The sequence below is a fragment of the Acanthisitta chloris genome, unplaced genomic scaffold, assembly GCF_000695815.1.
Source record: "Acanthisitta chloris isolate BGI_N310 unplaced genomic scaffold, ASM69581v1 scaffold506, whole genome shotgun sequence".
Classification (NCBI taxonomy): Eukaryota; Metazoa; Chordata; class Aves; order Passeriformes; family Acanthisittidae; genus Acanthisitta; species Acanthisitta chloris.
Window position 1 is genome coordinate 22,082 of NW_008676275.1, and position 14,218 is coordinate 36,299.

The following is a 14,218-nucleotide window of genomic DNA, read 5'->3' on the forward strand; positions in this document are numbered from 1 at the left end:
GACATCATGCTCAGTATATAAGGTGGGAGGAAGAAGGAGGAAGGGGGAACATCTGAAGTGATGGTGTTTGTCTTCCCAAGGAACCGTTACGCGTGATGGGCCCTTCTCTCCTGGAGATGGCTGAACATCTCCTGTCTTTGGGAAGCAGTGAATTAATTCCTTGTTTTGCTATGCTTGTGTGTGCAGCTTTTGCTTTGTCTATTAAACTGTCTTTATCTCAACCCATGAGTTTTTGTAGCTTTTATCCTTCTAATTCACTCCCCCATCCCATTGGTGGGGGAGTGAGTGAGAGGCTGCATGGTTCTTGGCTGCTGCTGGGGTTAAACCACGACACAGGGGCTCACCTGGTGCACACAGACGTTGCACTTGTCACAGAACACCATCTCGTTGCCATCCTCCCCCTCCGGCGAGCGGCAGACGTCACACACCACGTCCTCGTCGTACTCAATGCCCAGGCCCTCCTCAGTCTCGATGGCAATGTTCATGTTCTCGTAGCACATGGTCTCCAGCTCCTCCAGCACTCGCTCCAGGGTGATCTCATCCAGCTCAGGCTTTTCTGTAAGGCAGGAGGCAGAGGATGAAGGCAGAGCCACTGATGCGGCTCCGGTGTGGGCTCCACCTGCCTTCGGGGAGTGTTTTGCAAAGAGCTGAGTGTTTCAAGACTGCAACTCAAGAGGCAAATCCACAGCAATGGTAAAAGCGACGACTCGGAAAACGGCTGCTCCTCACTCGAGTTGCAGTTTATATTTCATAGACAGTAACAAAATATTGCTGCTGGCTGAGAGGAAAGAAACCCATTCAGCTGAAGCAATGCGGATAATTGGGGCTGACAGTTTAAATGTTCAAGGAGACAAGTTTTGCAAAGATGCTTTCTGCAGCAAGGGCTCAGACAAGCTCTGGCAACACCAAGTCAATGCTTTAATTGTTAAGACTGAAAATTGACCCTTTTCAGGCCAATTAAATGGAACTGTAAAACTGAGGCCAAAGGTGAAAATTGAGGGTAAATGAGGGTTTTTTTTTCCTGGTTGGGTTTAGCAGAAACAGACCTGGGTGGGTCTATTATTCCATCTATACCAGGATCTTAAAGGAGAGAGGTGATAGAGGTGCTTTAGCAGAGCCTTCTCCACAGAGATAACCAGGAATACAAGGTCAATAACCAGGAAAGGCTTTTTAAGCACAGCAGCCTCTAGCAGCAGGATACCTGGCCACCTTTAGAGCAGGGATGCTGTTGCCAAGAGCTCAGCAGCACCAAAACAGTGCCATGCTGAATGTTGCTCCCTGAAGTGCTGCCTCTCACCTGCACACAAAGATCCTGGTGCACAGGTAAGGAAAAAAAGGAAGGAAAAAAGTCTGTCAGCAGCAGGAGTGAGGTTCTCCTCACAAGGTTAGAGGCAGAGCTAAGCCCCCACCACAGAATGGCTCCCCATGAGCAGTATCTCACCACCAAAGAAGGTACTGAGATGAGGCAGAAGGTACTAGCAGGATGCAATACAAAACAAGTAAACATTGCATTTCATTCGTGTATAATATCCAGAATGGGCCAGTGGAGAAGCCTGACCTGTGTTGTTTGTCCTCCCTCCTTGCTGCAAGGCAATGGGAGAAAATACCTCATTTATGAGCAGAGAGGGAGAAAAAGAAGGCTTGAAGAAGCACTCCTAAGGAGCATTTATTAAATGTTCAGCGAAAAATTTGCCCTCCTGGGCATCTCTCAAGCCACAGTGTGATGTTCCTGTCCTGGACAGAGTTCTGGGGCCTCAAGAACCCCCAGAGTTCTTGGGGTTGCAGGGGTCCCTGGCAGAGCTCCCAGCACCTCCAGTGGATGGGGCTGGCAGAGGCTATGCCTTTCCCCCATAGCCACCAACCAGATGAAAAACTCTGTCAAGGAGGAAAGCATCCTGTAGGCGAGCTCAGCAAGCAGACACACCATTGTCTGCCTTTTTAAGCTCTTCCCCAATGTTTCGCATTGGCACAGTTTCCCTTGGCTTGACAAGTCTCTGCAAACTTCCAGTCTGGCATTTTACACGTCTATGTCGAGTCTGAGATACCATCTAAGACAGACAACACTGTACCCTATCACAGCCCTCTCAAGCACTTTTCAAGGCTGCTGTGCTGCAACATGCCAAGGAACCTGCCGATACCTGTTTGATTCCAAGCAGCTCTGGTGGTGGCTGCAGGATCTCCACAGAGCCCCAGGCTGGCACAGGCTGCCTGGGGCCAACGAAGCTCAGTGATGTGGAGCATCCTGCACTGGCACAACAAGCTCTGATGCTGAGCATCAAGAGCCAGGAAGGAGCCGCCAGCTTACTCTTCGCATTGTGCTGGTTGGATGCTACAGGTCAGGGAGCATAGAATCCTGGAATGTTTGGGGTGGAAGAGACTTTAAAGATCATCTCATTCCAACCCCCTGCCATGGGCAGGGACACCTTCCACTAGACCAGGTTGCTCCAAGCTCCATCCAACCTGGCCTTAAACACTTCCAGGGATGGAGCATCCACAGCTTCTCTGGGCAACCTATGCTGGTGCCTTACCACTCTCACAGGAAAATATTTCTTCCCAATATCTAATCCAAATTGACCCTTCAACTTGAAGCCATTCCCCCTTGTTCTATCATTACATGAATGTTACAGAGACAGCCAGAGCAATATTTTTGCCTTAATGGAGTCCCTCTATAAACATACCAATCAAGCTGCGCTTGCTCAACATGCCTTTATGTGAGCATTCAACCACTTCATCAAGAATATCCTCCTCTTGGTCAGGGTGACTGTGACTATGAGCCTGGGCACCAGTGTCAGACTGGAGTCACTCCCTTTCCCCCAGCATTTCAGGCTCTGCTGTTCTGGAAAGCAAAATGATCATAGAATCATCAAGGTTGGAGGAGACCTCTAAGATCACTGAGTCCAACCATTAACCACTTCAATGACCATTGAAGTGCTCCTGGTGCTTTTCTCCACGTTTTCCCAGAGCTGCCCCGTGCTCAGGGGAGAGGGCAGGCAGAGAGCTGACAGCTGCAGACAGCACAAGGAAGGAAAGGGAGGGAGTTTTCCAGAGGAATCCTGACCCTGACCTGCCCGCAGGCTCAGGATCCCACAGGCATTGCCACCATTCCACTTCACCTCGAGTGGAAAGAACCAGTGCCCATTCCATCTCTTGCATTTTCCAGCATCATCTCCTTAACTCTGCGGAGAAAGTTCACGCTGATTCCGAAACTCCCGCGCTGGAGCAAGCCCAGCACCTCGGGTTTCCTTATCAGCCTCTGTGCCATGGAGCTGTTATAGCATTACCTCGAAAATATAGATCTGTCCTCCTGCACACACACACACAGGCACTCTCACACCCATTTAGATGTAATTACATTAGGAATGCGTTTGCCAAGCGTCATTCCGAGTACCTCGGAGCTTATTGAATTGACAATTGCACTTGATGGGGATGAAGCGATTAATCGTTTATGAAACACTAAACAATGGGGCCTGGGGGTGAAGTGCTTTTTCCATTTGTGCTCCATTTATCTCCTTCTGCATCATATGAAGTTGGTGCTATTAAACTCCATTCATAAAATTGTCATCTTTTTGGCTGCAAAAACCTCTCTCTTTATTGACTGTGGCCAGCTAAACAGAAAACACAAAAAAAATTCTCCACCAAAACACTCCACCGTGTACACATTCAAGTGACACTATTAGTGTCCCCAGGGAAGGAAAAGTAAAGACCCAGATACTGATCTTGGCTACAGTGAATAAATCCAGCAATGTCCAGGAGTAAGTCACGTTTGAGACCATCGCCAGGACAGCAGACTCTAACTGCTGACCAAGAGAAGCATATTTTCACCTGGTTAAGGTATGCCAAGAACTTGCCTGAGAAGTTGGGGAGAAAAATGAAGCTTTTCTGAGCCTCCCCAGAGAACAGCACAGCCAAAAACTTCTCTAGAGTTCCTGCCCAGAGAAACCCAGGCAGAAGTGAGACTTCAATCTCATACCAACATAGTATGAAAAGTTGGGGAGAAAACTGAAGCTTTTCTGAGCCTCCCCAGAGGACAGCACGGCCAAAAAACTTCTCTAGCGTTCCTGTCCAGAGAAACCCAGGCAGAAGTGAGACTTCAATCTCATGCCAACATAATCACCAGTGATTTGCAGTCAAGTTCAAAACACTGACACCGGAGGAAAAGGCTCCATGTGCCATCACCCCCTCCAGGAGGCCACCCGGGTACTCTCCCCATTAACACTCAGTGTGTTAATGATGATGGGGTTTGATGTGGCCACCCAACCTCCCCAGGACACTGCAGTGGGAAGGGCTGTGCTCCAGGGAGTGCTGCCTCCCACGGCATCCCAGATGGAGAAAAGCTGTGTTTTCTCTGTGCGGGGCAGGATGCTGAGAGGTGGTACATCCTCAGCTAAGGGACGGATTGGAAAGGGGAACTTGGCTTCAAAAATGGAGGAGAAGAAGATGTGCTAGAGAATGATGCTCCATAGGAGGTTTTCAGATCTGATTCAGGATGAAAAGACATGAAGGAACTTTGCTCCCAGCCAAAAACTCTTCCCTGTATCACTGCAGCTCCACAGCCACCCAGCACCCCATTATCCCAGGGGGGCTCCCAAACCCCACACAACTCAGCTCCCCCAGCTGCCTGTGCAGCACCTGAAAGCCAGAATTGAAATACTTTATCCCAAAGGAGCTGGGATTTCTGGGCTGGCACTGAAGCCACAGCGCCGCGTCTGGGAGAAGCACCAGGCACATTCCTTCACACAACGCCGCCCTCCGTTACAATTATTTCTGTAATCCCGTAATTTATGTGACATGAAGGAGCAATATTCTTCTGCTAAATGAATTCTCAGCTACTCCTTGTCGTGGTGTGAGCCGACTCACTGTGCAGGGAGGAAAAAACCAGCCAGAGAGTCACCTCTCACCAAACCAAGACCTCTTTCTGACTAAAACTGTGCTCCACTAATATCAGTTTACTGAAACAATAAAGCCTTTCCTCGTGTGGAAGATACCTGGAGATAGCAACAGCTCATGAACAAACAGCTATCAGGACTGCAGGCCATGCCATTCCCTGATTCACAGGCTATAAACCCAGGAGTCTACTTTTCAGTGAAAATATATACACAAACAGCAAAATGACTGCTTTTTAAAAATCATACTAAAAGGGAAAGCATTTGTGAGATGGTGTAGGCTTGTCTCTTACTGTCTTTGAAAACCTGAAAGAATGAGAGGCCTCTGATGGGATGGGGTGTTCACACACAGCACAGAGACCACAGACTCCAGAGATCTCCTTCCAGCTCACTGTCCCTCCAGCTTGCCCTGGGCAAGTCAGTTCAAACCTGACTACTTTGGTACCCATGGGGACACCAACCACTCTGCCCCGGGCTGGGTGTTCCCCTGAGCATCCCACATCCTGTTCCAAGTATCCTTCAGGGTCTTCAGGGGATGATAGTCAACCACTCAAACACCAACCCAGACCACCTGGGCCAGCCCCAGCCACCTCCATCCCATCACAGCTCTTGGGAGATGCAGTAACTGTACATTAATATTGTTATTTATAAACAGTCCCTGCACGTAAAGTGTGACCAACACACAAACAGTGAGCTGAGCATCCACAGTGAAACTTCCAGACATTTTGTTACAAACACAGCCTGCTAATGCACTTAAAAGATTTACAGGAACCAATTATCACCCTTTCTGCCACCCACCAACATCAATTATTGCTCAGATTTAAGACGATGACAAAATGTTTCAGAAGCCACTTTATAAGCTGCTGCAGCGATGCTCAGCTCTGACAGAGCTGTCCTAGAGCACTCCTGATGAAAGCCTCCTCGCTCCATCCAGCAGCAAAACCCAGAGTACTGCTGGAAACTACTGCAATTACTGCCAGGAATTCATGGAAAAAGCAAAACAATGACTTGATGTGAAAACTGACTGCGCTGAAAAATGTGGAGGCAAAATGTCTGAAGCATCTCCCACTGATCTCCAACCCTGCTAATGTCTACATTAATACATCATACATGAACAATTAATACATTAATCTACACATGGTATAGATGATCAGTTTATCTAAGGAGTTAATTAAGATGAGCTCCTCCTTCCAGAGTCCTGTGGTGTTTTCACCTCTGCCAACAACTTAAGGAACTGCCACCTGAAAACATTTTTGAATTTCTTTCCTTAGGTTCTTTCAGGTCCCTTCCAACCCCAACCACTCCAAGATTCTATACTGGGTGGCCCTGCACAGAGGATGGATCCTGAATATGGAGATGGGCACCCATGGGTGGGCAGCAGCTGCGTGGGGAGTGCCAACTTGCTGCCTCAGGGTGAAAAAGGGGCTCCCAGAATCCCCAAAAGGATGGGATGGGATGGGATTATCCTCAGACTGGTACCCCCAGCACTGCCAGGGAAGCAGCCACTCCACAAGGAGTACGTCTGACTGCAGCCTCTTGCTCTACTGAGCACATCTTCCCCAGGGGTACTCCACTGACTTCAGCTTATTTCACATCTACTTGACCAATCTCACCTCCTCCAAGGGAGGTATCATCTCATTAGTACACAGACATATCTCAAGTATGCAGCGCTGAATTCCCCCCGGAGCTTCAAAAGCAATCCATGTGACCTTTGCATGTTCCTGCCATAAAATACCAGGAACACCTCCAGCTCCCAAGATAGAAGCTGTGGTGGGCATATGTGAGCAGAATACACCATATGGATTAAGTCAAGGGAATACTTAGAAACTTCGACTCTGCCTTCAGCAGAATTGATTCCGACAACAATTTTAGCAATTTCTTGAGGATTTTCCGTGTGTTTATGAAGTGCCGATCACTGCAAAGGAATCTTTCAGCCTTGGCCTTTGAAGTCTCTCTAGCCCTGCTCCTACAATAGCTTTGGATTTAGTGAAGATCACAAAATACAGCATAAAATGTTAATATAAAAATGAAGACTTATGGCACAGCTCCTGTCTAAAAGGAAAGGCCTGTGCTGCCTGGAGTGGCATGGACATAAATCTGGCTCAGGGTTTCATTCAGCCTCCTTCAGACCTGCTATTTTACTATCTCCTACTGCAGCAGCAACAAATAAAACACTTAGGCATACTTAAATACTGACTTCATCTCCAGCACACAGAGGTTCTTTAAACAGCACATTTCCACCGAGTCCAGCAACAGCTACTGAGGCATCTTACTGGGGGGCTTAAAACTATTTCAAGCTCTTTTATGTGTCAAACTTTTTGCTTTTCATGTCAAACTTTTGCTTTTCGGAGCAATTCCATCTAATTGGGAGAGAAGTCAGCAGGCAGAGTGCAGAGAGATGGAGCTATCTGGAGGTTTATCTGATCTCGGTGATAAAATTCCATCCCTGGGGTGACCTAAAAAGGACTGGAAAAGGCATGTGCTATGTGCTACGTGGATCCACGAAAGGCGAGCTGGATGATCTCAGAGGTGTTTTCCATCTCTCCTCCCCGCAGATCCTCAAGAGCCAGTCAGAGATCAGCATCCTCCTTTGTCATTAAATATTTTGGGAATGACATACTGTGCCCCTGGACTGCCCAGTGACAACAACTCAGCCAAACACCCTGGAGGAATTTAAACTTCTGCCTATCTCTTAATGCTGGGAGATAACTCCTGACTCTTCTGAAGAGGAGGAGAGGCTGCACTTCTCTAGTTAAGTCATGTTAATGATCTCAGAGATTAGCAAAGCAGGTTTGGCAATCTCAGCATGTCATTAATGTCAAGGGCTTCCGGGAGAAAGAGCTATTTATGGCCTGCCTTCAGACCAACCCAGGCAATCCTCTTGGGTGGTGAAGGGCACCCAAATCCCACCCTGGCTTTTCCCATACAGGAAGCACAACCTCAACTCTGGCACAGCCCAGGAGATGAGCAGCAATAGGTGTGCTGCAACAGCTTTCCTCTATGAGCACCCAAACCCCACCACTTCTACAGCCAGGAAAATGCATCCCCACAAAAAAACCTGATGCTCCACAGCCTCCGTGGTGGGCACAGCTGCTGTGGATGATGTGACCATGGTCCTGTAGCCAGGAGCACCAGCACCCATCCCACTCCCTACCTGCCAGACCCCCAGCTCCCTGCAGAGTCAGGCATGGGTTATTAACCAATGCCACATGTTTTCCCTTTCAAGTCACTGGAGAAAATGTACTAGACACTGCACTGCTAGAGAAGTTGGGAGGGCTGGGGGATGGGGTAAGACACCAGAACTCTTCGGGCTGAAGCTGTATCTGCAGTGAGTTTCATATGCCAAACACTGCTTTTCAAAGCTGCTCTCTCCCCAGCATATTTAAGGCTGAGCCAGCAATACCAGCACTCCTTCAGCAACAGAAACAGGCCAGAGAAGCAGGTGATGAGCAGTGAGGCTTTCTGCATTAGCACTGCTGAAATCCCCTGGGTCATTATTAACATCTGTAGCTGGTTATGGCAAGGCAGGTTCAGGGGGTTTGTCAGGTTCTGTGGTTCCATTCTGCCCAGTGCCAGACAAATACCTCCTAAGGACCATCCTTGGAAATGACCAGGAGATGGAGAAAGAAAAATGCAGCTTGCTCAGAACTGTAGAGGGTCAGCAGCAAAGCACTGCCTGTGCCCCAACACTGGATCCATGGGGATGCTGAGAGAGATGTCAGTCCACCCAGCACACCCTGCACAGAGTGGGGCTACCAGGGGGTATGGCTGTGAAGAAGTTCAAGCTCCCCTTCTAAACCCAACTCACTCCCCCAAGGCAGTGCTACTGGAGAAACTTTCCCCAGCACACTCAGGTTTGGCACAGCCAGCCCAGAGGTGATGTGGGGACAGCCAGCTCTGGCCTGGGGCAGGGACCCTCCAGTTATCTCAGCCTTCCATCAGCACAGCAGCTCCACATCTGAAAGCCATTTAGGACATTGCATTTGAAACCTAATACTTTGAAGAAGTAATAAAGAGAGCCAAATTTAACCCAACTGAGCTGGAGAAGCCAAATCTCTGCCCACTGCCTTTCTAGAGACTTATGAAATACATACAGGGGGGAAGTGGAAATGGAGACAACATTTCTCTGGAGCCCAGAGACACCTCTGATGGCCACACAGCTGTGGAGGTGGTGAGAGAAACCTAACAGGGGATACAGTGGAGGGATGGTGAAATCAGAAGGATACCCAGTGTGGTACAAGCTGTTTTAGTGATGCAGTAACAGCAGCTGTGTAGTGTTAGGAAGGTGGATCCCCTGTAAGGTACCTGAGCAGGATTGAGGCACTTGGCTTTGCCCAGACCACCCTCTGCTCTGCCCAAGGACTTCACTGTACTGCCAGGACTTCAAAACTTGGATGTACCAATGACAGAGCTGAGACTGCTAATACAGGACCAGCCAACGAGGGCAAAATTGACTGTGATGCTATGGGCCCCACAATGCTGAGATTATGGGAAACCCCATATACAGGGTACCTATAACAGGTAATCATCCAAAATTTTAAAGCAGCCTCTACAACTTTCTCAAGGTCCTGGAGGTCACAGTAACAGAATTTGGTTGTAAATCATGAGTATATCAGAAGAAGAGAGATATTCCACAACCAAGATCAGCCTATGGGGTGGCCAACTTCTGAGTTCATTTATGCTCCGTGCAGGCTCACTGAATTGCATCTTCCTGAATCTTGCTGCAGCCCTCAGCCAGCAGCCTGTGAGACCCAGCACAACCTTCCTGCTCCACAGTACATGATCCCATCTGCTCAAGCACTTGGTAACATACTTTGTCCCACCCCTGAATGACCTTTGCCACAGGGAGTAATGCTTCATGTAGGCACACTTCAGCCTTCACTAACTTCACAAAGTGAATGTTTTATTGTGGTGTTATTCTTACCTGAGTAGCAGCAGCCACACCACAGCAACCCTTACCTAACAAGGACTGGAAAATCCCTCCACAGTCTGGCAGGACTACACACCCATGGGTCTGTGCCAACAAATCTGCCCAGCAGACCATGCTAAGCACTAGTGCCAATGGTCAAATTCCAAGGCCAGGTACTTGCACTCAACCAAAATGCACTAAAGGATTTGAAGAATGTGCAGTGATATAACAACAGAGATACAAACAAAGTTATGCTGTGATATTTAGAGATGCCTGGGAAAGGAGATAATTGAGACGAGCGTTTCTGAAATTTCTTCTTCAAGACCTTTTGTTCCACATGATTGCTCAAAAAAGCCCAAATGCCCATTCTGGGACACCCAAGCGAGAAGAAAAACAACAGCAATGCTCACCCATCTCCTTGAGCTCCATATTAACAAGTTCCAACCAGCAGGCATCGAGTTCATCCAGGTCATAGCGGCTCATTCCTTGCAAATAAGTCCTTGTAGCTTCTGAAATCTCGGAGGCAGGCAGGCTACTTGGTGAAACCTGGGAAAGTGAGTTCTCCAGCTGGGGGATGATCCTGGAAGAAAAAAAGGAGAGGTTGAGAATGAGCTACAACTCACAACTTCTTGCCATGGAGGGTGAGATCAGACTGTGTGCAAAGCTGACTAAGAAAGCAAGCCCAGAGCATCAAAGCCAACCAGTGGGCTTGCACCCACAGCCAGCCCCAGCACAAGTCTGCAGCAACTTTCTCCAACTATGGCAATACCTCTCTTCATCTACAGAAATTACCTCTTTACATGAGAAAAATGAAGTACAATGGACAGGATGGTCCAAATACTGACAGCAACAGTGACCCCTCAGTCATTAACTCCTCCATGAACACTGGAGGCAAAATCGTGCCACACACTGCAATGCCACATCCACACTGTGCTGAGCAGCACTTTGGCAGGCTTGGAACTGGAGAACATCCCATGGTGGCCTGTGAGATTTGTTCTGAGTACTCTCTAATCGAAACCACAGGGATGGGGAGTGAAGCTGTTTCATCTGCTGCAAACTCCCTGCACAGAGAGCGACCAGGCACTGGCTGTCAGCTCCTCTGCCTTTCCTTGGCAACTCTGCAGCAATCTGCATGACACTTGCCATGCACATGTCAACAGTGTCATGTGTACTGACATGCAAGCAGAGGACAAGCTGGAAATGAGAAGCAGCCTGTGGTGCCAGCTGACAGATCTCAGCAAAGTTGGGAGCTGGAGCTCACTGCAGTATTTGCACAGCTCATGTTTCCCACCCTGAAATCCACCTCCTGGCACAGATATCAAGACAGAAAGATGCTGCAACAAAACAACAACCAAACAGCAACCCACTGCAGCACGTCACCACCTTCCAAGCAGCTTCTCCCTGTGCAGAGCTGGAGGATCCAGCACTGCTCTTGCATCAGGACCAGCTGATCCCTGCAAGACTTTTATCTGCCTTCTGTCCTGCTTTGTAAATTAACACCAGGGCATCGAGTGCCTCATGCACTGTGATGTATCAAGGGCAAAGCCATGCAGGACTGAACCTCTCCTTCCCAGTGCTCAGCCCTGCACAGCACCAGGCCCTCAGTGGGATCAGCAGCCAGGCTGGGCATGGCCATCTTACAGGAGAAACCTCAAAGCTGCTGAGAAAAAAACCAAGCCTCCAACTGCACTGAATGTTCCTGCTGGAGAGAGCAGGCATGGGGCAGGAGCAATAAGCCTTCACTAAGCCGAGTTACACAAGCTGCTTGTGGAGCACGTGATGGTCTGACACTGGGCCAGCCAGGGATGCTCAGGATGGCAGGAAGAAGGAGATGCTATATTTACCCTGGCATAGAAGTCCAAAGATTAATGCTGTGTACATATCAAAGGTGTATCCTGAACAGGTCATTTACTGTATTGACAGCACTGAAACACACTCGGTCTGATAAGGATGCTGACGTGACTGGAGAAATCTCTTGGGGTTATCTACAACACAGGACATAGATATTGCTAGCCAAGAGCTGAGCCACTGCACTGCTGGCATGTGGGACACAGCATCCAACTGAGCCTGGAAACATCAGCTCCAAGCTGTGTGTGTAGCCTCCACCTTCTTTCTGCAGATACCTCATGGAGAAGGAGTTTTGCTGAACCTGATGCTCAGCAATGGGAGACAAGTGACTCTGCCCAGCCATGTTTCTGCCAATGCTTCCAAACCCCAGAAAACCTGGATGCATGTTTAGACTCTCAGGTCCTGGCTTTGCACAGCCTCTGATGATGCAGAAATCACAAGGAGCTGAGGGGGTTGGTCACTGATGGGAACAGCACCACCACCACTTGATGTCCAGCTTTTCCTGACACAGTAATTACATGGAGTTTGCTTTGGTTTAACAGGAACTGACACTTACAGAGCAACGCTTTGCTTCTCACCATGTCACTGATGATGAAGATCAAGGTAATTAAGATACAAACATCTAACAAGCTCCACGTGCTCGCTGGCACTCTGCTAAAAGGTTTGAAATGTGCCAGTGCAGTGATGGCAGGTGCCTCACCCTGTCTGGGGACACATGGATCACAGAGGGATGATCAGGTGCTGCAGCACTCAGCAGTCACTTTCTGTTACTAATTATTTGACACGGAGTAAGTATTAATATGAAATACTAATAATCTTAAGCCTCTTTACTTTTGGAGTTTCTCCTCCATAAGCTTGACCCCATGCCCCCATGCTGATCCAGCAGCATGGGCTGGGATCTCCTGGAGTTAACTTAAGCTTGAGGATGCTGGGACATGTTCATGCCATATTCTTGCCATTTCATGTATCAGCAAATGGAATAGGTCAAAAATGAACAAACTGAAATAACCACTCAATTATTTTTTACACAGCGAGCAGCTTGTATAACCCTCCAAAGACCCACTGAGCCTGGACCAGATCAACCTCCTGACTCATCCACAGCACTTGGTTAAACACAAAGTTTTGATGGCTTGCAAACAATTCAGCAAACCATATGAGAGGCTGTGCCTGCTCCCATGAGCATCCCTCCCACCCTGAGGGAATCTGGAGGCTGCCAGATGCTGAGGCTCACATGGGACACCCCAAGCCTCTGGGAAGATCAAGCAGGATGCAATGCCAAGAGGTGCACAGCCTCCCATTGATTCCTGGATTTGCTTCAGTGGGTAAAATCATGTTCCTGAAAAGTAGCCCCTTCCTTCCTGACACACACCAACACATCTGCAAAGGGTTTCTTACTGTTCAGATAGAAAGATCAATGACTGCAGCAACAGTGCCTTGGGCTAGGAGAAACGCTGGAAGAAAGAAATTCTCCAATTTAATAGAAGGAATCCTTTGGAAAAGCCATACCCAGCCTTACAGCAATATAAAAACCAGGCCAATCTGTGCACCACTCCTCACCTCCACTAGAATCAAGAAACTGGAGCCCAAAAAGCTGGAAGCTTTGCCCTGCCCTGGCACTCTGCAGTGGAGATGCAGTGAAAAAAAGGGAGCAAACCATGGAGGTTGCCCTCACCAGTGTCTCCTGCCTATCTCCTGCTGGACTCTGAAAGCCAGGGATGTCATCAGGCCTCCACTTTCATGCAGGAATGAGGCTTAATCCCCTTGGAAACACCCATGTTTCCAAATAGCTGCACAGTGGACAAATTAAAACCCAGGCTGGGTGCTGAGGAGTCTGCACACATGCCACCAACCCACTCAAACTCCCTGCACCATCGTGGTGAAGAATCCTGGAGGCAAAGCCTCTGCCAAGAGCCAAACCATTTGCAGAAGCTCGAGTACACTGGAGGAGCATTTACTCCTTTATTTATCCAGCCAGCCAGAGACACAGCATTTTAAAAAAAAATCTGTATCAATCAAAGGCTCATTTAAACGAAGGGCTGAAAATTGGGATCAGCCTGAAAAGCACAACAAACCTGAGGCCATTAGTCTGAAAGTGGGTCTCAAGGGCACTTGAGGAAAAGGAGTAAGTGGACCCCAACACTCTTGAGGATCACATCTATCCCTGGAGAAGATTACAGAGTAATAAAATATACTCAGCAAATTCCCATGGTTAATCATCTCTGTAAACTGAATGCTTCGCTTGGCTGAAGGGAGAAGGCATTTTTTTCTATATGCTCTCTTTTAATATACCAGATAGACATAATTAATCCTGTGTAGTGTTTCTCATCTGAAAATACTTAATTTTATTACAATGAAGGCTTTAGTCAGTCATCTTTTCTTTACCTCCATTCCAGCCTGAAATACTCTTGTCCAGTGTCCACAAATAAATCAGCTTAGGAAAGTCAGTGGAAAGATAACTCTGCCAGCAACCTTTGGTGGATGCTGATACTGTTCCTACTGCCAGCTCTGCTCGCAGGGGAATTCTCCTGTAGCACACGACAACTTTTAAATGGCAATTTAAAGGGATGATTTGGCACAT

At 48.2% G+C, this 14,218-nt stretch overlaps 1 protein-coding gene across 1 annotated transcript in view; it reads right to left on the bottom strand.

Annotated features, from left to right (window-relative positions):
• The window catches only part of JADE2 (jade family PHD finger 2), a gene marked incomplete at both ends in the record, with an annotated part of 32,448 nt that extends 22,076 nt beyond the window's left edge, over nt 1-10,372 (bottom strand). Inside the window, 2 exons of the mRNA XM_009076053.1 lie at nt 345-556; nt 10,203-10,372. Of these exons, the coding sequence (XP_009074301.1) occupies nt 345-556; nt 10,203-10,372 (382 nt within the window). The remainder of the gene's footprint in view (nt 1-344; nt 557-10,202) is intronic.
• Nucleotides 10,373-14,218: the final 3,846 nt, after the last annotated feature.